The following is a 27,838-nucleotide window of genomic DNA, read 5'->3' on the forward strand; positions in this document are numbered from 1 at the left end:
AGTGTAAATTATAGCACCAATGCGACACGCTGTTTGTGCTGCTGGTCTTCATTTGTGCTTCAGCCAGAGAGTTACTCAGAAAACTGACTTTAAGCTTCACATAGCTCGATAAGCTACAGTATTAATAATAATCATCATCATCATCATAATCATAATATATAATATAATAATTCAAAACACTCAAGGACACTTCACAGAACAAATAAGACAAGCATAAAAACAGGAAATAAACAGAATAATAATAAAAGGTTTAAGAGCATGCAGTAGTTATACAGAGTCGGCTCTGGTTCTTGAACAGGTGGGTTTTGAGGGTGGAAAGAACTGATGCTTCTGAGGTCAGGGGGTAAGGAACTCCACAGTCGAGGGGCAGAGCGGCTAAAAGCCCCGCCCCCCACAGAAACGAGACGAGAGGAAGGAACAAAAAGAAGAAGAGAAGAGGAGGATCTGAGGCACCGGGATGGGATGGAGATCTGTACCAATCAGAGAGATATGGTGGGGAGAGAGAAGGAATCGCCTTAAATGTGTAGAGGAGTATTTTAAAATTAATGTGGAGTTGAACACCAGTGAAGCTGCTTCAGGATGGGTGATGTGGTGAGTAGAGGGAGTCCTAGTAATAATACGGGACACGTTGGACACGTTGGAGCTTGTTGATGGATTTTTGTTGGCAGGCCAGATAAGAGTGAGTTCCAGTAGTTGATCATAATAATAATAGATTGCATTTATATAGCACTTTTCGGGACCCCTCAAAGCGCTTTACAATTCCACTATTCAGTCACTCTCACACACTGGTGGAGGCAGCTACAGGTGTAGCCACAGCTGCCCTGGGGCAGACTGACAGAGGCGAGGGTGCCATATCGCGCAAGTAGGGTAAAGTGTCTTGCCCAAGGACACAACGACCAGGACAGAGAGCCCAGGGATCGAACCGGCGACCTTCCGGTTACAGATGCGATTCCCAACTCCCTGAGCCACGGTCGCCCCAATATAATAAGATCAGAGAGGTAACGAGACTGTGGACGAGGATAGCAGTGGCATGTGGAGTGAGGAAGGGGCGGAGGCGACGGATGTTACGGAGGTGAAAATAAGCTGATCGAGTGACATTAGTGATGTGAGAGTTAAAGGATAACGTGCGCCCAAACCTTTCACAGAAGGAGAGGTAGAAACCGACGAGTTAATGGTGGTAACAGAAAAAGTGTCCCTGATACAAACAAACAAACAAACATGCAAAGCGCAGCAAGAAACAGGAAGCTGTTAACTCATGTAGAACTCTGGTAGCACAAAACCCTGAAAAGGTAAGTTTGAACTTGTTAAACTGGAAGTGAACAAAGATAAAATCAAAGCTCCATAACTACTGTGTTTGTCTCCACCAAAGGACGCGCTCTGTGAGATGGTCAGCAGGGCTCGAGCTACTTTTCCAGGCGACCTTATTGTCCTCCAGTTAAATCTGTCACTTTTTAGAAGCAGCTGAAGATTTGAACATCGTCTTCATGTTTAAATGATTATTGCATCACACGCTTCTTTAGCTGAATGCTTTTCACGCCACCTTTGTCTGTGAAAAAGCTTCAGTGGTTTTTTCCTTACTGTCCTTCATTATTTATTAACTTAATTTATCGATAGAAGAGACAAGAGTTCAAACTGATAAAACGAGCACCGGCTGCACGGCCACAAAACCAACAACCTCAAACTGTGTTACATGGAGACACATTTCAACACGGTACTGCAATCATGCAGAGCTGTGCATTTTCTTTTATTAAAAACAGTCATTTAGCCTGCATCACATTTTTATGGCAGATGTGAGATCATAGAATTTAAATGACAAGCTGACAGCAGCTGGTCGTCTGCTGTCCGTAACTAACCAGCTCGTTCTAGATTTTTGAATCAACTTTGCTCAGTTTATCATCAGTATTTACAGAGAAGTAGCTAAAGTTTGAGGACAACTGTGCCAGGGTGCCACCAACACGAACAAGATAAAACGGCTGCACGCTAAGAATACGTGTAAATGCAATTAATAGAACCTCCCTTTTTAAAAAATGTATTGCTTCCAAAATGCATTTTCACAGGAAAATTTGCACTAAGATAGAATTAACTCAACTTCCACATCTGATTTGTCAGATCTTCTCTGATGATTATTGCAGGCATGAAATGAAAAATAAAAAATAGATTAGACGCATTTACACTCGTTTTTATCAGCTGTGTTGCATCACTGAAGCTGGCTCAGCCTCTCAGCATGGGACAGAGCAGAGAGATCACTCTTGGTTAATTTTTAACTGGACTGTAAACTGACTCTCGCTCTTGTATATAAAGAGGACGTTTCAGAGCAGCTGCCTGCAGCAGAGAGGACTTTAAAGGTAAGAACATTGCTTTATTAGCCAACCACTGAATGGATTTCAGGAAACTTAAACATTATGTTTGGAAATGAAGTGCAGACAGTCCAGATCCTGCTCTGATTGTGTCCTAATTCATTTCCCACTGTTATCCCTGGAAGTGTTAACTTTAAATGCTTGTATTTCTCTTGACAGTGCTCTAAAGATGCGTGGTCTCGTTGCTAGTTGTGCGCTCGCTGCACTGCTCCTGGCCGTAGCCTTGGCCGACCACCACCACCACCACAGCTCTGCACAGAGCAACGAGGAGGACGATAGCTGCCACAGGCTCTCTGCTCCTAATGCTGACTTTGCTGTTGTCCTCTACAAAAGTCTGAATGCCAAGACTGCTGCTGGAAACAACATCTTCTTTTCGCCACTGGGCATCTCCACTGCCCTGTCCCTGCTATCTACTGGGGCCCGCGGTGAAACCCACAGCCAGCTGTTCTCCAGCCTGGGCTACAGCACCTTAAACCAGACTCAGGTCAACGAAGCCTACAAGCATCTTTTTCACATGCTTGGAGAAAGCCAGGAGAACCAAAAGCTGGATGTTGGTAATGCTGCTGCGGTGCGCTCCGGCTTCAGTCCTCTGGAGCAGTTCTTAAATGACATCAAGCAGTACTACTCTGGTGAAATCTTTCAAGTTGACTTTACCAAACCTGAAGAGGCTGCAGCTGAAATCAACAAGCACATTGCCAGCAAAACCAACGACAAGATCAAAGACATGGTGAAGGACTTGGACCCTGAAATGGCAATGGTCCTTATCAACTACGTCTACTTCAGAGGTAAGACGCATGCAGACAGAACAGACAGTGTCAGCCAGGTGTTCTCTGGTTCAAGGTTTTCACAGATAGAGATTAGCACAAATACACGAAACAAACAAGTCTGAAGGATGCAACGATTTCAAATAAGTACCCACTATCAATATCGACTTGATGTGACCCGTTACAGGACAGTGGGAGAAACCTTTCGACGGTAACAGAACACGCAAAGAGGAATTCCATGTGGATGGAAGCACCACAGTTGAGGTGGACATGATGAGGAGGACGGGACGCTACAACTTCTACAGAGACGACGGGAACCACGCCACGATTTTGCAGCTGCCGTACAAGGGCAACACCTCCATGATGATTGTTTTCCCCGATGAAGACAAAATGAATCAGGTGGAGGCTGTCATCAGCAAAGATCAGCTCAGGCGCTGGCACGATTCCTTCTTCAGGACGTAAGAGAGCACCTCGTAAGTGGCTGTTTGTGGTTGCGTATTTTTCTGGGACTCTTACACGGGTGTTTTTCTCTTGTATTTGTTTCTCAGTAACGTGAATCTTGGCATGCCAAAGTTTTCCATCTCTGCCGAAGCCTCCCTGGATGACACGCTGAAAGAAAGTGGAATAACGGACGCTTTTGGAGACAAAGCTGATTTTTCTGGCATGTCTAATGAGGTCCCGCTCAAAGTCTCAAAGGTAGGATCACTGAATATGACTTCATTGTTTTGTCCACTTCATGGACTCAAATGTGACATTGGCTCTTGTGTCCTGGTTCCTCCAACAGGTGTCTCACCAGGCGGTGCTAAGCGTGGATGAAACAGGAACGGAGGCTGCTGCTGCCACCACTGTCGAGATCATGCCAATGAGTCTGCCCCAAGCCATAACACTCAACAGACCCTTCCTGCTCTTCATCCTTGAGCATTCAACAAAGAGCATCCTCTTCATGGGCAAGATCAACAACCCCACAGCCTAAGGATGCCCTTAGTGCGCCACATTTGTTCCATTTTCACGCTGCAGCAGTAGCTCCGGGGGTTATCTTTACCTCGGGATCTTAAAATGATGCGGAGGTGCCGCTGTAATAATAAGAACGCTGGGGAAATGATGTTTAGCCAATAGTGTGATGAATATGACAACACATCTGTCATTACATAACAGAAATGAATCTGTCTGTCAGCATCAAACATTTATTACTAAAAACCGAACTTGGCCAGAGGCAAAGATGTCTGAAAAAAAACAAACACAAGTCAAAGAAGCCTCTACTAACACAGCACATCAGCTTTTGTGTGGCCGGTTGTGTTTTGAATTTGGTTCAACATGAAGTGAAATAAAAACTTTCCATGAACACAGGCCATGTTATATTATTTCATTTGTTTCAGTCCAGTGATCTTTATTATTCTACAATGAAGTCAGTGTCACTGCTGTAAGGCTCTTATCTGTTATTTACAGTTAATCTTAGGCAGAATTAAAAATATGATCTCACTCTGACCTGCTGATGGAGCTCAAGACACTTCATTCAGATTTCATCAGTCCCCGAGTATCCATAGAAGCTGCCGTTTTAATTTCGGACTTAAGGTTGAGATTAATTGGGGGATTTTTTTGCCTGGTGAGTCATCATCAAAGATCAGTTTGCGATCAAATCCCAGCCACAGAGTCAGTCCTCATCCTCACCTGAACGTGTTCTGTAAGGCCCGGGAACTCGTTCACACCTGACACCAGCCTGTTCGCACACACCCACATGCCCACAGACTGCGTTTTCTAAATATTTATATATGAAAGAAAAAGAAGATATTACTTTATCATCATTATTATATGATTTTATCAAACAGATTTATATTATTTACAGTTCAATCTAAATCTAACTCTTCAAAATAAGAAACAGATTCCATGAAATATGGTGTGAACAGCAAGTGTTGAGGAAACAAACTTGTCATGTTGCCTGGCAACCACCTAGCAACAGGCTAAAAATACCCATTTGTAACCTTTACAAAGTTTATGACATCTGTATCATTTTAGGTTTGCAACAGTAACACACACACACACACACACACACACACACACACACACACACACACACACACACACACACACACACACACACACACACACACACACACACACACACAGAATCGTACAGTGACTGTCGTTCATCACTTAGTCTTAGGAAAGCTTTAATAGTGGAAGCTGAGACGTTGCTCACGAGCCCGGGCTTTGTGTAGCCGGTGTGTTCCTGCGTTGTGTCTGACAATGAAGGGTAAAAGAAACCAAGACCTCGCTCCAGCTCCTACAACCAAATGCAAACAGTAGGGAAGAGGGTCAGCTCCACCCACCACAACTCCCAAGCTAGCAAGAATGACCTGTTCATGCTAGCACTGACTGTGCCTATAACACATGTGACACACACGTACTGCACATTTACATTTACAGCATCTAGCAAAGACAGACACAATGACTGAACTAAAGACACACAATCAGAAATATCAGGGTGGCTAAATATACATTATGTGTTGCAGTGTTGGGGACGACACCGACCTCCCCCACAGGGGAATTGTAGAAAAGGGGAGAGGCCAAAGGGGAGCACTGTTTATAGGGGTGCACCAAAGAAGAAGAACAGTGAGGAGGGGCTCCAACTGAGAATGAACAAAACTACAGGCTTGAAGGTCCTAACAGTCGGGTATAACAGGAAGGGTTTGGGGTCTAGAACACATTTTGTGTAATTATAACAATATGTCATTTATGACCCGGTTACATTTGCACAGGATAGAATGAGGAAAGCGCTTTACTCACATTCCTCAGAAGTGTTCCTTCCTGAAGCTGAGTAACAGCAGGTGTGTTTTCCCAGCACACGCCGACATGACACAAGAGGAAATGCACAGTAAACATGTTCAACAGGAATGATGGCTGCATATTTAAGCTGGGCTCCCTGAACACACCAGGGCCTCTGTCAGTGTTCACAGTGGTTTGCTGTTTCCACACACACACACACACACACACACACACACACACACACACACACACACACACACACACACACACACACACACACACACACACACACACACACATTCCTTAAATTCCTTTAATTAATTATCATATATTATGAGGTCAACATGGACACATCTACAGAAACATGTATATAGTACAGCAGCACCTGAGCACAGCAGGAGACCCACAACAAGGGATCATTAGTATAGGTACAGAGTCATGCACAGATATTCTGGGGGGCGGGCGCCCAAGTCAAAAATTATGTACTTAAGTATATATAAAGTATAAGTAATTTTGCCTAGGACAACATCAGTTCATTGGTAAGTTTCAATCTTTTTTGAACAACTACAGCAGCATCGCTTGTCTTCTTTTCACCTTTGCATATGTTTACTTCTGTCAGGCCTTTAGATCTTTAGTCGGTCGGGGAGGTGATTAAGTTTGCTCAATGACACAAGCAACCAGTCAAATAACAAATAACATAAAGGTTAGTTTTAAATAAGCATGACAGGTTGACTATGAGCAGTCATCTGAACTCTTGCATTAATACTTGCCTAATACATTATTATCCACCAGACAAAACAGCTGATAGTGTTCGTGCTGTTTAACTCCTTTAGCTTTCAATGAATATTAATACCAAGGTCAGTCTTGCTGTCTGGTCTCAGTATGATTTCTCTTCCCAGTTGATCATGATCGTTAAAAGGAAGCCAGCTTGTCTATTTTCCAGAAATGATTTAAACTGGAAGTAATTTGAATTGACAGATTTCAATGTTTTCCCACATTTTTAAATGGCTCCAGATTTCTGCCATCTTGAGTATTTTGCCAGGACTTCTCCAGGCTTGTATGTTTGCGTGATTCTGATTTTTTGTTTTTACCAAAAACACCCTGACCCACCCAGAGTTATTTCCATGTCCTGTTGAGCAAGTTAGGTTGTTTAAACAAAGTCAGTAGAATCGATCCAGAAGAGAGAAGGCTGATCTTTGTTAATCTGTAAACTGTCAGCTGACTGCCTTTAAGCTTGCTTAAATATAGAGTTTCTGGAAACGTCACTGCAGAAGATGTTAGTGGTAAGCATCAGTCTCTATTAGTTCTACGTTTTAGGTACTTAAATGTAAGAAGTAAACGACAGTTAAGAGATTTAAAGATGATTTTTAGGATGTAATCACGTGGTTTTAGCAGACATGACATTACTCAGCATTCATTGTCTGCTTCCTTCGTTGGTATCATCAGTTATATTGTATACAATGTTACAACACAGCTGAACTACTGGTTACTACTTTACCAGTGTATCAAAAAATTGCTGAAGGGTGAAGTGCCTTTACCTTTAAATATCTATTTCTATTCTGTCAATAACAGACATATGACTTTATTATTTTAGTGATGCTCATGATTCAACTCACAGTTGTACATCTGCTGTGGGAGAGACACTTTCAAATCCCTCAAATATCTTTTAGAGCTAAATCTCTATCATAATACCTGCTGTGTTGAGGAAGCTGAAATACATCCGTGGTGACCTACACTCACTGGGTGTTTTTGAACAGTCATCTAATGGGCAGTAACTCAACTACTTACAGGTGCTGTATTACTGGCAATCAGACCGTTTAGTCGAGTTGTCTGCCTGACAGTCCAGGTAACTTCTTGGGTTTAAAATCCAGCCTTTGTTGTTTGCACAGAGTGACTTCTCAGCTGGTAGCTTTGGGATCTGTTACAAGCAGCTTTGCAGAAATATGCTGTTATAAGAGATGCTCATGAAAATTCTACTTTTTTCATCTGATGAACTTGTCAGTAGTGGTTTTCAGTACAGCTCAGTAATAATGTGGCAATAGTGCAGTAAGGTGGAAATAAGAAAGCAATGATATGGAAATATTAAATCATTACTATGAAATTACAATGTAAAATCCAGGAAACTACCAAATAATATATTGTATCAGCAGTGGTTTTATCCAGAAATGTGGAAACAAATATACGCCATATATATGAGTCAAAACTCTTATATGTACCAATATACTGATAACAATATAATAACATGTTAGGAATAACATAGTAATATTTGTGGATCACAAAAGATGACTTGATTGTGACCTCATAAAAATAAGTAAATAAATAATGTAATAAGTAATATCAGCATTCTTCTTATTTTTAATGCCATATCCTGAAACTACCTGATTCAATCTAATTCAATGGTTTTAACTCATAAAGTCATGAAATTATGACTCAAGGACTGATGATGGAAAAACCTTACTTGGAGCTCATTTTGTATCATTTTAACTTTGCTTTTTGATCCACAGACTCTAAAGATGCATTTCTGTAGCTGTGCACTCATTGCACTGTTGCTCGCTGTAGCCTCGGCAGACCACCATCTCCACCACAACCGTGGTTCTGAAGACCATATGAGCTGCCACAAGCTCTCTGCTCCTAATGCTGACTTTGCCATTGCCCTGTACAAACGTCTGAATGCGAGGACTGCTGCTGGAAACAACATTTTCTTCTCACCACTGGGCATCTCCACTGCCCTGTCCGTACTGTCTACTGGGGCCCATAGTGAAACCCACAGCCAGCTGTTCTCCAGCCTGGGCTACAGCACCTTAAACCGGACTCAGGTCAATGAAGCCTACCAAGCATGTCAAGCAGCATTACTCTGGTGAGGTCTTACAAATCAACTTTACTAACCCTGCTGAGGCTGCAGATAAAATCAACAGACACATTGCCAATAAAACACAGGACAAGATCAAAGATATGGTGAACGATGTTGACCCTGAAACCATGATGATGCTCATTAACTATGTCTATTTTAAAGGTAAGCAGCCTGATCAAGTCTATTGTTAGGCTACAACAGACAAACATGGCGTTAACGCCATAACCATATTAACACGACAAATCCCCGCTAGCAAGTTAGGGTTAGCTTGCCTTAACTTGCTAACAAGGATTTGCTGCGTTAATGCGGTTATGGTGTTAACGTCGTATCAGCGAGATTAATGCTGACAGCACTAAGGCTGACACATCCCAATAATGTCAACACGACTCTCCACTGTGTCATGCAGGATACTGGGAGAAACCGTTTATTAGAGAATGGACACATGAGGACGACTTCCACGTTGACGGCAGTACCAAAGCTCAGGTTGACATGATGATGAGGATGGATTACTACCACTTCTATGAGGATGCAGTTAACCACGCTAGCATCATCGTGCTGCCATACAACAGTAACTATGATGATTGTCCTTCCTGATAAATTCTGGATGAAGACTGGAGAGAAACAGCAACAAGGACGACATAAGAAAGTGGCAAAACTCAGCATCTATGATGTAAGATTTATTGCATTATGTCTGAATATTCCTGCTTGCTAGTAGATGGAGACTGTTGTCAAAATGACCTATTGCTGTTTTATATCACTCCTGTTATTAACTTTGAGTGTCCAAGTACATTTACATTGATGCGTACTGTAGATGAAATGCGTTACAAGCGTATGATGTATTCATATAGTCTTTAAATCATTTTTGACCAGAATCTGTTCTTCAATGTGCTCATTCAACAGATATGTAGGGATGTTTTTGTGCTTTCCACAATGTCCATAAAGATGAGAAGCGTTCTGTATCATAGTGATGCTGAAAAACGAGTTCATACATTTATTACTTCCAGGCTGGATCGTTGTAATTCATTATTATCCGGTTATCCTAAAAGCCTTTCATTTCGTCCAAAATGCTGTCACGAGAGTACTGACAGAGACTAGCAAGAAGGAGCAAATTTCTCCTCACATGTGGTTCCAGGGGTATTTAAAAGTAGAACCTTCAGCTTTCAGGTTCCTCTTCTGTGGAACCAGCTTCCAGTTTGGATTTGGATTTGAGATTAGGCTAAAAACTTACCTTTTTGATAAAGCTAACAATAATAAGAAGGTAAGAAGTATGTAATCAGTTCCATTTGTTTGCCTGTCTGTTTGTTGGCAGGTAGCATTCACAGTTTTCAGATTTTGTGTGATGGTAGATAATAGCAGCTCAAACACATTTCATTTACATTGAATTTTGGAGAAAATTGGGTCAAGGTCACATCAAATGTAAAAATCTTTAGAAGGATTTGAATTCTCTGATTACTCTTGTTAGGGCTTCACCCTGAGATCATGGACAGGACCTCAGGGTGAAGAGGGCGTCTACTCTGGGAAGCTCAGAGTAATATTCCTAACTGTTGCAGATAATGTGGTGCTGTTGGCGTCATCAGAGCACGTCTTTCCAAATAAAAAGGAGTGGTTGGTGGCTTAGTGAGAACTAGATAAAACAAGAGTCAGAACCTCTCTTTGCAGGAAACGAGTGATGCGAAGTTGAAGTGGCAGATTTGTGTGGTGTCAGCAGTAATGTGGACATTGTAGTGATGAAGACTTATGATCCTGATCCAGTTAGTAAAAGAGGAACAACCTGTAATTTAACAGTCCGTTTTTCTATTTCTCAGGTATATAGATCTTACGATTCCAAAATCTTCTATAACCGCTGATGCCTCGTTGAAGAACATATTGCAGGAAATGGGCATAACCAGTGCCTTTGAGAACCATGCCGATTTCTCTGGTCTGTCCAATAACAGTCGGCTCAAAGTCTCGAAGGTGGGCAAACATTTCTCTTTTTGGTTCTGATTCTGAGACACTTAAAGACTCATTACAGAGTAAGAAATTAGCATCTGACCGTCTCCTTTCTTTTTCACCCACAGGCATCTCACAAGGCCACGCTTAGTGTCACTGAGATGGGAACAGAGGCAGCAGCCGTCAGCATCTTTGAAATGTTCGAAGCGCCACCAACAATCAAAATTGACAGGCCGTTCTTGGTTTTCATTTTGGAAAACTGCACTAAAAGCATCCTCTTCATGGGGAAGATCAACAATCCAACAGCTTCATAATTGCACATACTTGTGAGATGATATTAAGGTCACAGTTGCCATAATAAAGATCCTGTCATGATTAAAAACACTGACCTTTATTTATGAGGTTATCTGTCTGCACACGTTGATTTTCTGGTCAACAAAAACGACATTAGTGACATTTTTTCCTCCAGGTAAATAGCAAGTTTGGAAACATTATGTCAAATATTTGATTTATATTTGAAGGTTGCTCATATAGAAAACTGTTCCGCGCGTATATAAAACAGGTCCGCGGCTCTGAACCGTAGTAAAGGACCTCTGGCTGATACGTCGGGTTCGTGTCGGCTCGTAGCTGAAAAATAGCTTTACTTTGTTGTCTGGGTCGACTTTACTAGCGAGAGACAGAGAGAGGCGTTGAAAGGCTCCAACAGAACTTATTGTTTCAGAGGAAAACACGAACACAGCGTACAGTCGAGTCTTAACAGCTTACTTACAGCTGGGCTCGTCAGGCTCTCTGTTTGGCTGCAGTGGTTATTATTATATTTACATGCTTCCAGCTCCTGTTTCTGCTCCGTGACAGCTCGTACTTTTCCTTTTTCTCCTCCATCGCTCACAGACACATCACGGGTCCATCCTCCCTGCAGCACGGACTACACCGCCCATCAGGCTGCATGCTTTAGGGCGATGCCTATAACACTCTATTGCCTTCATATTAAAACATTTTTTGAATAAAATAAATAAAAGTCTTTCTTCACGCAAATAGAGGTGACATGGGCCGTGAGGTTGAGACACAGACATGAGAGCCTCTCAATGTGTGTTTTGTTTGGGTTTGTTTGGCGTGGAATTACCAAAAATAGCGAGGGGACAGCCTAACATATGAAAACCTTTTATTTCAACAAAGTAACTGTATTCTGAATACCACCTTTTTAAACAGTAACTGTAATGGAATACAGTTGCTCATATTTTAACCGGTACATGTATTCCTTTACTCCCCAACACTTGTTGTGCCATCCTTGAGAGCACTACTGCAATCAAGTATCTGCAATAACTAACAATGACTCTTTTGATCCATTGGAGGAATTTTCACTCGTTTCTTTGTGACATTGTTTTAATTCAGCCACACTGGAGGATTTGAACCCATTTAAGTTCATGCCAAAGCATCTCAACTGGTTTTGAGTTACTTTTATTTTGTCCCATAGGACCAGGTAGGTTTGGCTATATTTTTCCCTTAATACAATTAATGATTAAAAAACAGCATTTTGTGTTTACTTTGAGAGTTTAGTAGTAAAATTAATCTGATGATCTGAGACGTGCAGGTGTGACAAATATGCAAAAATACTAAGAAATCAAAAAGGGGGAAAATAGACTCAAGGGATTTAATAACATGCCACTGCATTTCTTTGTAAATTCACTTTTTTGTTATATGCAAATGAAAACTCGTGTGTTGCTTTTCATTACCTTTTAAGGAATGAATCAGTAAATACCAAGAAACGTAAGCACAATACATTTTTGAAGTGAAATAACTGCAGGTAACAATAAAAGAATCAATCAGTAATTAGTGTCCCCCTTGATTTTGGCATTAATATACCTCCATATGGACAAGCATAATTTCGGGATGTCATCCTCTGGGGTGGCAACCCACACTTCAGTCAGTGCTGTCCGGAGTTGCTGCTTGTCTGAGGAATTAGATTCACTCTGTCACTCAAATGACTCCGCAGTTCTTCTGTGAGCATGAAATCAGGGCTCATTGTTGACCATTTCCCACCTGTCACATCAATGTCATCCAGCAACTGCATGGACACATGGGCAAGCACCGTCCTCCTTGTCATCCCTGTCCCTGATGCGAGCTGCCTAAATGACTGTCGCGCAGTAGCACTCACCTCCATTGTCATGAAGTGCTTTGAGCGTATAGTCAAAGCTCACATCACATCTTCACTCCCTGCCGTCATACTATCCAGACTAGTCATGAAACTTTGTGACCTGAACATCAGCTCCTCCCTGTTCACCCACGACTGTACAGCAACACACAGCTCCAACACCGTCATCAAATTGGCAGATGACACCACCATCATCGGCTGCATTTCTGATGGAGATGAGACGGCATACAGGGCAGAGGTGAGAGCCCTGACATCACGGTGCCGTGACAACAACCTGCTGCTCAACGTCAGCAAAACCAAGGAGCTCATCGTGGATTACAGGAGACTGCAGAGAGGAGGCCACACCCCCATCCACATCAAAGGAGCAAGGGTGGAGAGAGTCAGCTGCTTCAGATTCCTGGGCATCAACATCAGCGAGGATCTGAGCTGGTCACACCATGTTGGTGGCTGGACTGGAACAAAAAATCGGCCCGAGCATTTTGACTACAGACCGGCCGCCATTATAGGAAAAATCATAAAGCCTTTGAATGAAAACACTGTTGTGACAGTGATGTGCACTGTTCTGATGGTATATATGTATCAATCTATCATTCGTTTGTTGTAAGATTCAGATAATTATTTAATAAAAGTGAGACATTTTAAATGAGAATAAGAAAGAAAAGTGTTTCTTTGTGCCCCCCTCTCCCTGTTAATGCCCTACCTGCCCCCCTGGCAGCACTTTGCTAGACCCGCCCCTGCACAGTTACCAGCTGTCAGCTACCTAAAAAAGGATCCTGGGGTTATTTGTCTCTCAGAAACAGTTCATAACTTCAACTCATTCATGTCACCTAAAAGGTAAACCTGTTTCTCCATCACCTGTTCAGCTCTGATGATTCAGTAAGGACATCTCCTGGTTTCATCCTCATGTTTCCCTCTCACCACATATCCAAACCGACATCATGACCAGCAGCTTTACAGCTGTGGTTTCCTCTTTCTGGCGCAAAGTGTGCGATAAACAAACAAGAGAGAAAATCTTGATCATTGATCAGTTTCATGATTGAGTAGCAACAGGAGAGGGAGGGGGAGAGAATGAGAGAAGAAGAGGCCGCTGCAGCGTAAACACACAGAATAAATCCAGCTTTGTGTCTTTTTTTTCCATTCTAGCTGAAGTCCGGGACTTACAAGTCCGGACTACTTACGAATACAAGACGATTCCGTTTTTTTAAGGAGCCGTTGGCAACTCTACAAACTAACCTTATGAATAAAAATAAAGTTCACTATCAGTAACATCATAGCACCACCCAGCTGTATAGAAACTCCCTCATGCTAGCTAGTAGCAGTACGAGTTATTGTAACTGACTGTAAGAAGTCAGCACAACGAAAATAAACTCCACCTAAACTTGGTTTATATCTGACCCAGATAGACTGCAGCTCATAACTTCTTACCTGACACTCGGACCTGCCGGCACCTCGGGTCTCTCCTCCTCTTGCCTCCCCTTTCCCTCATCCACCTGATGGCCTCCCCCACTTGCTAATGGTTTTGTTTTTTTTGTGTCCCGTTTGGATCTTTAGCATCAGAATTGTTGTCTTAAGGCCAAGAAAGATGCCAAGCGGATTTATTTTACCAAGTGGATCATCATGGCCTTGCCATATTGGTCCATTTGATTGACCTTTATTATAATTATGAATTTATTTTATTTTCAGTTGCTACAAACGGGACAGACATGACTGGGGGATAGGAAAGGGGGAAAGAATGAAAGAAAGAGAGGGAGAGAAAGAAAACCAGAGGGGAGAAGAGACGGTGAGAAGGGGGAAGAAAGAAAGAAAAACAAACAAAAAAAACCAAAACACCTGGATCACCTGTATGGAGAAAAAAAACAGAAGAGAAAGCAAACAACAAAGAGCAACATAATAAAAAAAACGGCACCATCACAATAAACTAGCTAGCAGTAGATATCAGTAGATACTAAATAATAAACAATATTGTGCAGCACGCAAGATAGACAGCGCACAATGTGCTTTGAGGCAGCAGCCAAGAAAGCTGTAGTCCGCGTCTGTGAATACCCGTGTGTACACTTGTGTGCATACCTGTGTGGATCAGCATGCTTGCATTCCAAAGGTTTCTCCATGTAACGATCTGCTAGAGGGTGTGGGGGGGCCACAGCCCCGTCCACCAGGGTATGAAGCAGGTATGGAGGAGATCAAGACTCCAGACATCCAGAGGCCCCCAGAACACAAGAGACCAAGGAAGACCAACAGAGGGGCAGCCACGCCACTGTCCCAGAAAGAGCTGAGGAGAGTCCCAGATGAGGGCTCACTCAGCAGCCGCGGAGCAGAAGCCAGGGGAAAAGGCCCACTTGCTAATGTTACTGAATCTGTGGAAGCTCCGCCATAGCCACCACCAAACAACTGAGTTATTTTTACACATCTGCCAGCATCTGGCCAATCCACCACCTTTCACTGTTTATACCGTTACAAACCCCCCCCCCAGCACATCAAAACGAAATATCACCATCGGCCCACCGAGTCCAGCTATGGCTGCATATGTGTTTAGCAGTAATTTCTTTTTGTAGAGGGCCAGCAAAACAACCGTTTTCGAGGGCATTGCCATATTGGAATCCCGACTTCTCAGACGAGGTTAACCAGAACGCCGTTTACTCGAGTGTGACATTATTCCCAGGTCCGTGTTTCGATTTCACACAAAGTAACGAATAACGAGCCTATCTAAATCCCAGTAACGAGTAACGCGTTCCTGGTTTTGGCATAATAACTAGTTACCGTGCTCGTTACCACAATAATAACGTAGTTACTGTAACACGTTACTTAATAACGCGTTAGTCCCTACCAGTGTAGGGACTAACGCGTTATTAAGTAACGCGTTAGTCCCTACACTGGTTACAAATGATCTTCTTATGGCCTCTGACAGTGGACTCATCTCTGTGCTTGTCCTGCTAGACCTCAGTGCAGCGTTCGATACTGTCGACCATAATATCCTATTAGAGCGATTAGAACATGCTGTAGGTATTACAGACGTAGGCTGCCGGGGATTCCCATGATGCATTGAGTTTTTCCTTTCCAGTCACCTTTCTCACTCACTATGTATTAACAGACCTCTCTGCATTGAATCATATCTGTTATTAACCTCTGTCTCTCTTCCACAGCATGTCTTTATCCTGTCTTCCTTCTCTCACCCCAACCGGTCGCAGCAGATGGCCCCGCCCCTCCCTGAGCCTGGTTCTGTCAGAGGTTTCTTCCTGTTAAAAGGGAGTTTTTCCTTCCCACTGTCGCCAAAGTGCTGCTCATAGGGGGTCATATGACTGTTGGCTTTTTCTCTGTATGTGTTATTGTACGATCTACTGTACAATATAAAGCGCCTTGAGGTGACTGCTGCTTTGATTTGGCGCTGTGTAAATAAAATTGAATTGAAATGTCTTTGTGCGATGCAGAAAAGGTCAACGGATGGTCTCTACAGGAATGGTTCCCAGAACCTGAACCTGCATGGCCACCACAGCATCCTGCAGCAACATGCCATCCAGTCTGGTTTTCGTTTAGTTGCTCCATCATTTTCACCCCAAACACAACATGGTTAATAATACTGCATGTGTTGTGTATATATTCTAAATGTTGTTTAACATCTTCATCTTTAACCTCCTAAGACCCGGACTCTTCCACAGCAGCATTTTTAATTTCTCTTTGATATTTGGGCTGATTGGGGCCCGATGAATGTAAAAACAAAGAATTACCAGATTTTTTTTTACCTTATTTTTGTTTTTAAGAAAAATGAGAGCCACATATGAGGATATTCATTTAAAATGTTGATAGAACAGTAGCATATAATGTCCTCGTAAGTGGATATCAGGCCCTTGTAGAGCAAAATTGAGTATTTTGGTCTAAATAACCCAAAATGTGATGTCCACATATGTGGATGCCAGGTCCTAGGAGGTTAAATAAATATCAATATAAAGTTTTGCTGTCTGTTGCCTGTATGATTTGCAAGTTCAGTTAAACATGATTGTTGAAAAGAAGGTACCATGTATTTCATGAAAAGGCTCCAGATTTCTGCTGTCTTCTGTTTTTTCAAACAGTTGTTTTCATTTCTTCACTCAGTTATTTACCTGTGCTGTTGAGCAAGTCTTGTTGCATGAACAAAGTCAAATTAATCAATCCAAAAGTTCTGTAAAGAGAGTGCTGATCTGTGTTAATCGTTAACAGAAATGTCAGCGAACTGTCTTTAATCTTGCTGAAAACAAAAAACAGAGTTTCTGGAAACTGCACTAAATAAGATGTTAATGGTAAGCATAAGCCTCCATTAATTGACTGCTTCTTTCATTCTTTTCATTCGTTGTATTTTATTACGGTGTTATGAGTTGTTCTCAAAATTTCAGTTCATTCTGCTCTTTGTTTTTATCCGTATGTACAAGTCAAACATCTACTGTGGCAGAGACACTGACACACTGAACATTTTGATAAAGGTTTCAGTAACAGGTGACAGTGCGGCAATACGGCACAAACGAGAAGGGGAAGATATGGAAACATCAAGTTCTGTGCATTCGAGTTTCCTAATATTAAAATGATTTAAACCTCAAAATAAATAATTAATCATTGTAGATGTTCCAACATTTTAAGGATCAGATTACAACAATATAATATCGGAACTGATTTTATGCTTTTATCTCCAGCATTTGTCTTTGTTCATTTTTGGTTTCCTGTTATGTGGAAGCAAGTTTGGTGTTTTCTGTGCAGAGAATCCAGCCTGACAAATACAGCTTTAATTCTATGTTAATAACGCATTCAAGCAAAATCCATAAAGTCTGATGATTACTTAGAAAAAAGTGAATTAATTTCTGTGTAATCAAAAACAACCAGGACTGCAAAATGCTAAAACTGCTACGACTTTGAAGTAAGTATAGAAAAGTTTCCCTGATGTTTCTGTTCTGCTGGCAGCAGGTTTTAAAAGTTTTACCAAAACATTACTTTGCTATTATTTTGTGGTTTTGTGCTGTGGCCGCCTGCTACTTGCGGCTGACACCACTGCTGGTGCAGGATGTTACTTGCTTATTACTTGAATATTACATTGTTAATAAAGTGATAGTAACTCGCTATTTCCATATGTTTACCTTGTTTCCACCCACTATTGCAACATTACTGCTGTAATAGAGCGCAACCAAGTTTTCTTAAGGTGTACTGCTATATTTTTCTGCCTCTTTGACTGTAGGTGCAGATATTTTGCGTATTTCGAGGGGAGTGTGGCCATCATAGTACAACTGTAAGCTACTGTAATGGCAAATAATGTTTGAGTGATTCATTGAGCCACAGTAATGTAAGCTGACAGTAGATTAACAGGAAATATCTGTGAAGGTTCTCAGTCATCCAGGTCATTGTAGTCAAAGGAGCTTCTTCAGTTCTAAGTCCTTAGAACTGAAGAAGCTTCTCGGATGAGAGGTGAAACGTCTTCAAGCAACTTAAAGAAGTCCAGACGCTTTTCTTTAAAAGCTCCTTTGACTACATTACCAGGAAATATTTGGGAAAATGAGTCTGCTAAAGTATGAAAGATAAAGGTAAACAATAATAACTCCCTTTAGACTTCAGATACTGTAACTGCATTATTTCATTAGAAAATATAATTGTTCCACTCTGGAGGTGCCCCAGCTGAGAGGCAGTGAGCAGGAGTAGGTTACTTGTATCCCCCTGGTTCTCTGCCTGTGGTTCTGTGCCTTCAGGTTCGAATACCTTCAGGACAAGTTATCATTCTGCCCATGTAACACTGGAGTAGGGATGGGTATCGATTAGGTTTTATCCGATACCAGTACCAAATTGGTACTTTTGAAACGGTGCCGGTGCTCAAACGGTGCTCACACCGGTGCTTAAAGAATGGAGAACACAAACTTTGTCCAAAAACCTCTCATGTTCAGCTGGTTTTTTGTGAAAAGATAACAATGTTCGCCTTTTCTGCAGCTATGGGGCATATATGGTATCACTCTTGGCTGGAAGCAGTGCTTAAACAATGGAAAAAACACAAACTTTGTCCAAAAACCTCTCATGTTTAGCTGTTTTCCACTTTTTCTTTGGTCATTTTAGCCTTTTTGGCCAGGGTGAAGGGAGTATCTGCCATCAAACAAGAAGACAGCCGCATGTAGCTATGATGGTGTTTGCTAGTTCACCTTACATGCATTAATGTAATAACGTGGTTAGCCTACTCAACGTAAATTACACACGAACAACATTAAGCTACTCACGCAGAGAAGAACGGCTGCTGCTGCATCATCATCCTCATCATTTCTGCTACACTGGCAGGGCTAGGGGCCAGGACTCTCCTCTTTGGGTTTCTGGGGGATGTCGCTAACTCCGGGTCCGATAACAGGCACCACACCCGCAGTAGATGTGCTCGGTGTGAGGTCTCGCAGCAAGCTATCAAATACGGCGCATTTCTCGGCTTTTAGAAAAACGCTATGCGTCTCCAGGTGTTTCATCAGATTTGAGGTGTTACCTCCTTTGACAGTATCACAGTATCAGCTTAAAGCACTTGTTGCTGCTGAGTTTGCATCTTTTGCTGTGAAGTACAGCCAGACTTTTGACCGCTTCGCCTTGGGCATTTTTAATCTGTAGCTCTGCTCTAAAAGAACGTACGTACCTGGACCCGCCTACTATCCTCGGAAAGGTAAAATGATTGGCTAGAATCTAAAGAGTATCACAGCTCAGGGAAAAAAAGCACCGAAATGTGCGCTGCTTTTGGTCTGGTTACTACCGTTTATGTCAGAACCGGTGCCATGATGGCACCGGATACCGGTACTCATCCCTACACTGGAGTAGCTCTTTATTCTGTTGAGGACATTCAAGGGATGGGAGTTTGCCCAACCATCTGTTTTGTGGACTTAGAGCAGGGCGGTGCTTCGAGATTATGAGGTGTCTGGCTTGTTGTTGCAGGCCATGGCGAGTGCCTAGTTTGTATCTTCAGCAGTAAACCGGACTTGCTTCCATCTCTGCTACAGCTTGTCACAATTCTGGTCATAATTCTTATGGACAGACTATTTCGATGTTGCACGGTGGTGGAGGATGTACACAACAATGATGGAGTTTTGTTGGCTTGATCGGGGGCAGTTTGCGGTCAAGTGTGAAGAAACAGAAATGAGAATCAGCACCATGGTTCTCCGAAGGAAAAGGGTGGGGTAGCTTACTCAGGCCTGGGTCTCAAGGTGTTGTTTATGAGTGAGAGGAGCGTGGAGCATAAAAGCAAAGCTGTCAATTTACCAGTCAATCTATGGTCCTATTGTCACAAGGTCCCATGAAGCGACCGAATGAACGATGTTGCGGATACAAACAACAGCACTGAGTTTCCTTTAAAGGATGTCTGAGCTCTTACTTAAGGATAGGGTGGGAGCTTTGACATTCAAAGCAGCACCGTTGCTCCTCCAAATGGAAAACAGCCAGCTGAGGTGGTACAGGCATCTGACTAGGATGACTACTGGAAACCTAGGTGAGCTGTTTGAATCTCATACTGGGAGGAGGCTACAGGGCAGGCCCAGGAGTTGCTGGAGAGATTATAATTTTTGCCTTGTTTGGGAACAAGTCAGTCTATCTCGGATAAGCTGGAAGAGGTGGCTGGGGTAAGGGAAGTGTGTACTTCTCTGCTCAGACTGCTGCCCCTGTAAAGGTGGTAGATGAAAGATTTAATTAGATTACTTCTTTTTACCAAAGGTTGAGGAATTATGATTTACAGATAGATAACTGCCTGTAATGAAAAACTTTAATTGGAACTCATTTTGTATTACTTCTTTGATTTCCAATCCACAGACTCTAAAGATGCATTTCTGTAGCTGTGCACTCATTGCACTGTTGCTCGCTGTAGCCTCGGCAGACCACCATCTCCACCACAACCGTGGTTCTGAAGACCATATGAGCTGCCACAAGCTCTCTGCTCCTAATGCTGACTTTGCCATTGCCCTGTACAAACGTCTGAATGCGAGGACTGCTGCTGGAAGCAACATTTTCTTCTCACCACTGGGCATCTCCACTGCCCTGTCCGTACTGTCTACTGGGGCCCATAGTGAAACCCACAGCCAGCTGTTCTCCAGCCTGGGCTACAGCACCTTAAACCAGACTCAGGTCAATGAAGCCTACCAACATCTTTTCCACGTGCTTGGACAAAGCCAGGAGAACCAAAAGCTGGATGTTGGCAATACCATTGCAGTGCACTCAGGTTTCAGTCCCCTGGAGAAGTTTCTGAATGATGTCAAGCAGCATTACTCTGGTGAGGTCTTACAAATCAACTTTACTAACCCTGCTGAGGCTGCAGATAAAATCAACAGACACATTGCCAATAAAACACAGGACAAGATCAAAGATATGGTGAACGATGTTGACCCTGAAACCATGATGATGCTCATTAACTATGTCTATTTTAAAGGTAAGCAGCCTGATCAAGTCTATTGTTAGGCTACAACAGACAAACATGAATATTACATATATTTAAATAAAAAAGGTCAGCTTAGATGTCAGCTGATGATTGAAATATACTTTCAACAAGTAGTATGATTCATGCTGACACATCCCAATATTGTCATCACCACTCTCCACTGTGTCGGGCAGGATACTGGAAGAAACCATTTAATAGTGAAATGACACATAAGGCGGACTTCCATGTTGACAGCAGGACCAAAGTTCAGGTTGACATGATGGTAAGGACGGGATACTACCACATCTTTGAGGACAGAGCGAACCACACCAGCATCATCTTGCTGCCATACGAGAGTCAAACCTCCATGATGATTGTCCTTCCTGGTGAAGGCTGGATGAGGAGTGTAGAGGAAAACATCAACAAGGACCATATAAGAAACTGGCAAAACTCAGCATCTATGATGTAAGACTTATTGCATTATGGCTGATTATTCTTTCTTGGTAGTAGCTGAAGTGTGTTACCCATTTCTGTGTCTCATAAAACTGCTCTTAGCTTTGCTATTACGAGACCCAAAGTTTATTTACACTGAGAATCAGATGGATGAGCAATGCACTAAAGGTATAGAGTTTATTTGTGACCATTGGAAGGTTGTACACTTCTCTCCCTTAACGGTCGTCATCTTGGCTATAATTTTCTAAATTTTACCATGCCCACCCATGTTTTAAATGCACTTTAGAACAACACGCAGCAACACTACACTGAGCGGAAGGAGGGAGGTATGGGGTCTTCACACACCCCCATTCTCTGATAGCCATTGGGGCGGAGGGGCTGGACGGAGGTGTTGGCCGTCCAGTTGGGGTCTGGGATGCTGGGCCTCCCTGCTGCTGCAGGGCAGGGTCTGCTTGTCTCCACCCCGGGGGAAGGGTAACATCTTCTGGGTCAAGGTGCAGTTTCCTCCTCTGCGGGCGAGGGTACCTGGACCTGGGGTATAGACTATGTTTGGGGAGTGTGATTGTGTGTACTGTGTCCATTTGTGTCTGTCTCCACATTGGTTGAGTGCCGAGTGTTTGTATATGTGTGCATGAGGGGGGAATGCAAGTTTGTGTCTGTGTGTGCCTGTTTGTCTGTCTATACGTCAGGTCGGGTCTCAGACTCCACCCCTCTGGGAACATCTCAGCCCCTCCAAAGAATGGAGGCCTATCTCCCCTCACCACACTCCCTGCCGGTGGCTGATGCCCTCAGGCGTAGGTGCGTTGGTGGATCTTGTTTCTTGGGGTGCTTGGGTATGTACCGGCTCACTCCCGGTGGCTGCATGGCAGGGCCTGCCACCCATGGCTCAGTCGGGCCCCTTCCGGGGGGTGGGGGTCTTCAGACCTCCAGCCTCTGGGCCTGGGGCTCAGTTCACTCTGGCACAGCTGGCTGCCGGCAGAGCAGCCCTCCTCTGGCTTCTGCTCTGTGGCTGCTGGGTGACCCCTCATCTGTGGCTCTCCTCAGCTCTTCCCAGGAGGGTGGCACGGATGTCCCTCCGGCGGTCCTCCTTGGGCTCTCGCACTCTGGGGGCATGTAGATGTCTGGGGCCTGGATCTCCTCCATGCCTGCCCTGGGGGACGGGGCTATAGCTCCCCACACCCTCTAGCAAACAGGTGTCGAACTCCAGGCCTCGAGGTGCCGGTGTCCTGCAGGTTTTAGATGTGTCCTTGATCCAGCACAGCTGATTTAAACGGCTAAATCACCTCCTCAACATGTCTTGAAGTTCTCCAGAGGCCTGGTAATGAACTAATCATGTGATTCAGGTGTGTTGACCCAGGGAGAGATCTCAAACCTGCAGGACACCGGCCCTCGAGGCCTGGAGTTCGACACCCCTGCTCTAGCAGATCGTTATGTGGAGAAACCTTTTGAATACAATATGCCTGTGAAGGTTCTCAGTCCTCCAGGTCATCGTAGTCTAAGAAGCTCCTTAGCTTTTTGAATACAAGCGTGCTGATCTACACAGGTGTGCACACGGGTGTTCACAGACACAAACTACACCTTTCTTGGCTACTACCTCATAGCACATTGTGCGCCGCGCTGCACAACAAAATTCAATATTTAGTATTTACTGTTATTTACACTTAGCTAGATTAATGCGATGGTGTTGTGTTTATTATGTTGCTCTCTTGTTTTGCTTGTTTTCTCTTTTTTTCTCTCTCAGCAGGTGATCCGGGAGTTTCTTTTCTTTTTAAGTGTCCTTCCTCACTCTCCCTCTTCCCCCCTGCTTTTCTTTTCCTTCATCTTTCTTTCTCCCTTTTTCCCCCCAGTCATGTCTGTCCCGTCTGTAACAACAGAAAATAAAATAATAAAAATAGTAACCATAAAAGTCGATCAAATGGACCAACACGGCAAGGCTGTGATGATCCACTTGGTAAAGAAAAATCCGTCTTTGTTGGCTTTCAGACAACAACTGTGACGGCTAAAGAAGCAAACAGGCGCAATGGGCAGCTGTGTATCAGGTTTTGATGCTACGTGTTGTGCCATCGTTTATGTAGGTTAAAAAGTAATTCCCATTGTATGTAGAATAATCTAATGTTGTATATGATCAGATGCACAACAAGCTAGAAACATTTGCAGATGTGGCTACTTGTAGGATTGTGGAGTCAAAATGATCATTTTGCAATAGTAGAACAACTTTCTGTGTTTGATTAGTATAAATCTGCACACTGTGTAAGTTCAACACTGTATATTACGTGTACTAACAGAACCCAAACCGAGGAAAAGTGTGTTCTTTGTTTTGGTATGATGAGGTAACACTGAAATATCTCAATATTACATGAATAAATGTGAAAGCAGGGCTGTGCTCGGGTCATGTTTGGGCAGAAGAAATGCTGACCTGGACTGGGGATATTTTTGGGTTATGGAAAGAGCACTTTGAGGAACTTTGAGTCTGGTGACCCGAGCGTTTCCTATATCGCCTGTGCATTTAAAAAAAACAAGTTATAGCTTTATTCCCCTGCTGGAAAGGAGGCTCTTGGCAATCATTGAACCTTCAACCAGATTGTTACCCTTTGCAGGACTTCTGGGGTATCATGGCAGGCTGACCCTCCAGTATACGTGTGTTTCGTTTACTTGGAGAAGTGACTGAGGAGACGTATTTGTATTTTTTTGTGGACGATGTGATACTGTTGGCTTCATCAGAGTGTCACCTTCATCATGCACTGGAGTGGTTTGCACCCAAATGAAATGCACCCTCTGGTTTGGGAGAATGAGGCTACGTCTGTCACAATTTGCCAGTGTAGTTGACAGGATGTGCATCCAAATGCAGGACTCATGAGAAGGAATGGAAATGCAAAGGGGAGACTTAAAGAACTCTTTGAGTGGTGTTGAGTGGAGCAGCTCTGGGTGCTGGCCACGGAACCAGCAGAAGTGGGAAGCCAGGTCAGGGGCTGGCTGTGAAACAAATCAACCCTGGTGGCTGAGATGAATCTGGATGATAGGGATAGAGGGTCTGATAGGAGACCACTGAAAGCTTTGTCCTTTGGAGGCTGAGGGTCTCTGCAAAGACCCTCTGGCAGCACAGCCAGAGATCAACGAAGGTGTAGAAGACCTTCTGGTGGCTGTTACAGGCCGATGATCATGTAGAGAATTTAGGCGGCTTGGCTGCAGGCCGATGTAAGTGGTGAAGACCCTCAGTGTGGCTAATGGTAAGGGTGATGGGACACCTCTCAACTGAGAGCTGAACCAAAATGAGACAGGTCTTTGGCTGATTAACACCCCGCTATCGCCAAGAGAATCCGGAGCAAGGAAAACACACTACCAAGTAGTAAGGATGTGCACATACAGCAGGTGGGATCAGAGACTGGCAAAATAAAAAGGGAAGAAACCAACCTACAGTGAGGGAGACCTAACAGCTGCACACAGGAAACACAGGGAAGGCAGCAAAAGCTGATATAAGGATTATAATAAACACAATTACCAAGTACTGAAAACAAAACCTAGAAACAAAAACCATTTCTTACAAAAGCAGTAAAGAAAAGATCAAAACACTAAGTCAATGACCCAGAAACAATTCCAGCTTCAAGCAAGAGAGCTAAAGTATCGTGCAAGCTTCCTCATGAGTGATGTGAAGGTGGTGTGTAAGCTGCACTGGCGGATTGGCGTCAGCAGGAATGCGGGTGTTGTTCAAGACTGTTGCAGTGAAGATTGAGCTGAGCCAGTTAGAAAAAGATGGAACCACCAGCAGTGTAACTGTATAATTATGGTTTCTCTGTTTCTCAGGTATGTGGAACTTTATATGCCAAAATTTTCCATTGCCACTAATGCCTCCTTGAGGAATATATTGCAAGAAATGGGCATCACAAGTGCTTTTGAAAACACCGCGGATTTCTCTGCTGTGTCAAACAAGTTTCCACTTAAAGTATCAAAGGTGGGCGAAGTTTCCTTTTTACTTGTTTTTAGGGAACAGGACTAGAGCATGCCTACTCTTTTGGTTAAACTGAATTCTGAGAAATTAGCTTTGATCTGCCCGCTTTCTTATTTTTTCCCACAGGCATCCCACAAGGCCACGATCAGTGTCACCGAGATGGGAACAGAGGCAGCAGCCATCACCATTTCTGAATGGATCCTACTGACTACACCAACACCCGTCAGAATTGACAGACCATTCTTAGTTTTCATTGTAGAAAACTCGACTGGAAGCATCCTCTTCATGGGCAGGATCAACAAACCAACAGCTTCATAACGGCACACAGTTGTGAGATGACACGTTTGATCACAGTTGTCATCATAAGGATCCTTTCATGATATAAAAGACTGAGCGCTCACACTAAACACATATTTGTCAGTCTGCACACACTAATTTATGTGGTCTACAAAGTAATATTGAGGACATTTTGCTCAGGTAAAAAAGAAGAAATCTTAAGACTACCATAGTTTTAACTAAAAATATTGATACTAAATAAATGAGAAATTTGCTGTGGTTTGTTTCTGAGATATTCCACTAAGATGTGGCTCATAGGGCAAGAAAACTAGTTACTAAATCCCAGACTTACAAAGACACTCTGGGGTTTACAGAAGCCACTTGCTCAGTTTGGGGGTCACTGTCCCGACTGCTCCAGGAAAATCTCTGTTTAATTCTCCCTCCAATGGGAGAAAGTTATTATCTAACCCGCTCGCTGACATTAGATGCCGAGTAGCATTTCAACAGATTCTAATAAATATTCAGAATATTCTCATCTCTCATCCACTTATGAATGAATCTGAATAAGTTGCACATTTTTAAGGAACAAATGTAGCAAAAATATGAAAAATCAAGATCCATATGTGAAAACTGATGTTTAATTGCACTCTCTTTCTAAAAAAAACTGTCAGAAGGTTCAATAAACATTTAAGTTTTAAAAAAATGTGAATATTCTTGTAGTTATTTCATGTTTCAGGCTGTTCAAGGTTAAAAAAGGAAGGGAAACTGCTCAGGTGGACATCAACCCCAAATCTACGATCAAATGAACTCAAATCCTTTTAGGCTTTGAGTTAACAGTTTGGCAGTTTTTAATGAAACCTGTTAAAACAAGTTAAAGACTCATTTGGGTGTCATTCTGACCTTCCATCTTTCCCTGATATTATTTTGAAATGTGAGAGAAATGGTAAAAGTAGTTTAAAAATAGAGAGATTAACTGTTGTATGTCCACATCGTGCAAGTGTTGACAACATAGGCGACAAACAAGAATCCCCATATTATCCAAACATTATGATTTTGTGAGAGTGTCTCATGACACAATGACAAACGAGCATTTTTAAAAGAGAGTTTTTCATTTGATTATATTTTATATGAAGGATTTTGCAAAAAATAGGACTGGCAGGTTTATTGAAAGGTTATCTAATTACTTTTTTTTAACTTGACCATCACTGTATATACAGCATCTATTATTAACCCATCCATACACGCCCAACCTTCTATGCTTAAGAGCTTTCTATCTAACATTGACGATTCTGGATGCATCAGAGAGCAACTTTGGGTTAGTATCTTCCCCTACGGATATTTGCTGACTGGAGCAGCCGGGGATCAATCACCAAACCTCTGATTAGTATCCAATGATGACCCGCTCTAACTTCTGATCTACAGCTGCCCCAGAAACCCCATAGAAAGAGCATGCACCAGTCTCTGCTTCTCATGCTGACTTTCTGTTTTAATTCTTATTAGGGAATAATGCTAGAACATTCCCACTCCTTTACTTTTGCTGGACTCTACCACAGCGGTCTCCAACCTTTTTTGCGCCACGGACCGGTTTATGCCCGACAATATTTTCACGGACCGGCCTTTAAGGTGTCGCGGATAAATGCAACAAAATAAAACTAGTACTGGTACCGAAAAAAAGAAGATTTATTCATAACACACGTGAAAAGACCCAGGGAAACAGAGTTAACGATAAAAACGATAACAAAGTAACGCTGAAAACCGATAAAAACCCTGAAAACCAGACATTTCACACCTGAGCCTCAGCTCTCGTGACCCGGTACCAAACGACTCACGGACCGGTACCGGTCCGAGGCCCGGGGGTTGGGGACCGCTGCTCTAAGACACTAAAAGAGACTAACAGTGGAGTTAGAAAACAGCCCCAGACTGCCCCCTCAGTGTCACTGAGACAGGAAGAGATTCAGCAGCCATCACATCTCCAA

General features: G+C 42.9%; 2 protein-coding genes and 1 pseudogene across 4 annotated transcripts; all 3 read left to right on the forward strand.

Moving 5' to 3' along the window:
- Positions 1-2,285: 2,285 nt before the first annotated feature.
- LOC146557468 (alpha-1-antitrypsin homolog) lies at positions 2,286-4,468 on the forward strand. 2 transcript variants are annotated; one of them, XM_085247031.1, is made up of 5 exons: positions 2,286-2,345; positions 2,517-3,142; positions 3,309-3,579; positions 3,670-3,817; positions 3,906-4,468. In XM_085247031.1, the coding sequence occupies exons 2-5, from the start codon at positions 2,527-2,529 to the stop codon at positions 4,092-4,094; spliced, it is 1,224 nt and encodes a 407-aa protein (XP_085103157.1). In that variant the 5' UTR covers positions 2,286-2,345; positions 2,517-2,526; the 3' UTR covers positions 4,095-4,468. The 2 variants fall into 2 exon arrangements, with proteins under 2 accessions (XP_085103157.1, XP_085103156.1); XM_085247030.1 differs by lacking the exon at positions 2,286-2,345 and having other exon boundaries at positions 2,486-3,142.
- A 3,925-nt stretch (positions 4,469-8,393) lies between these two features.
- Positions 8,394-10,978, forward strand: LOC146557469 (alpha-1-antitrypsin homolog; annotated as a pseudogene). The gene is made up of 4 exons (XR_014888554.1): positions 8,394-8,897; positions 9,142-9,405; positions 10,541-10,688; positions 10,793-10,978. The product of XR_014888554.1 is annotated as an alpha-1-antitrypsin homolog (transcript).
- A 6,006-nt stretch (positions 10,979-16,984) lies between these two features.
- Positions 16,985-26,535, forward strand: LOC146557470 (alpha-1-antitrypsin homolog). Its single transcript, XM_085247557.1, has 5 exons — positions 16,985-17,087; positions 20,587-21,199; positions 21,382-21,652; positions 25,442-25,589; positions 25,713-26,535. Exons 1-5 carry the CDS (start codon positions 17,079-17,081, stop codon positions 25,902-25,904), a joined length of 1,233 nt encoding a protein of 410 aa, XP_085103683.1. The 5' UTR covers positions 16,985-17,078; the 3' UTR covers positions 25,905-26,535.
- Positions 26,536-27,838: the final 1,303 nt, after the last annotated feature.

Source organism: Mchenga conophoros, linkage group LG15 (genome assembly GCF_057382185.1).
Source record: "Mchenga conophoros isolate Kocher_MC1m ecotype Shallow Benthic linkage group LG15, M_conophoros_male_GT1.1, whole genome shotgun sequence".
Classification (NCBI taxonomy): Eukaryota; Metazoa; Chordata; class Actinopteri; order Cichliformes; family Cichlidae; genus Mchenga; species Mchenga conophoros.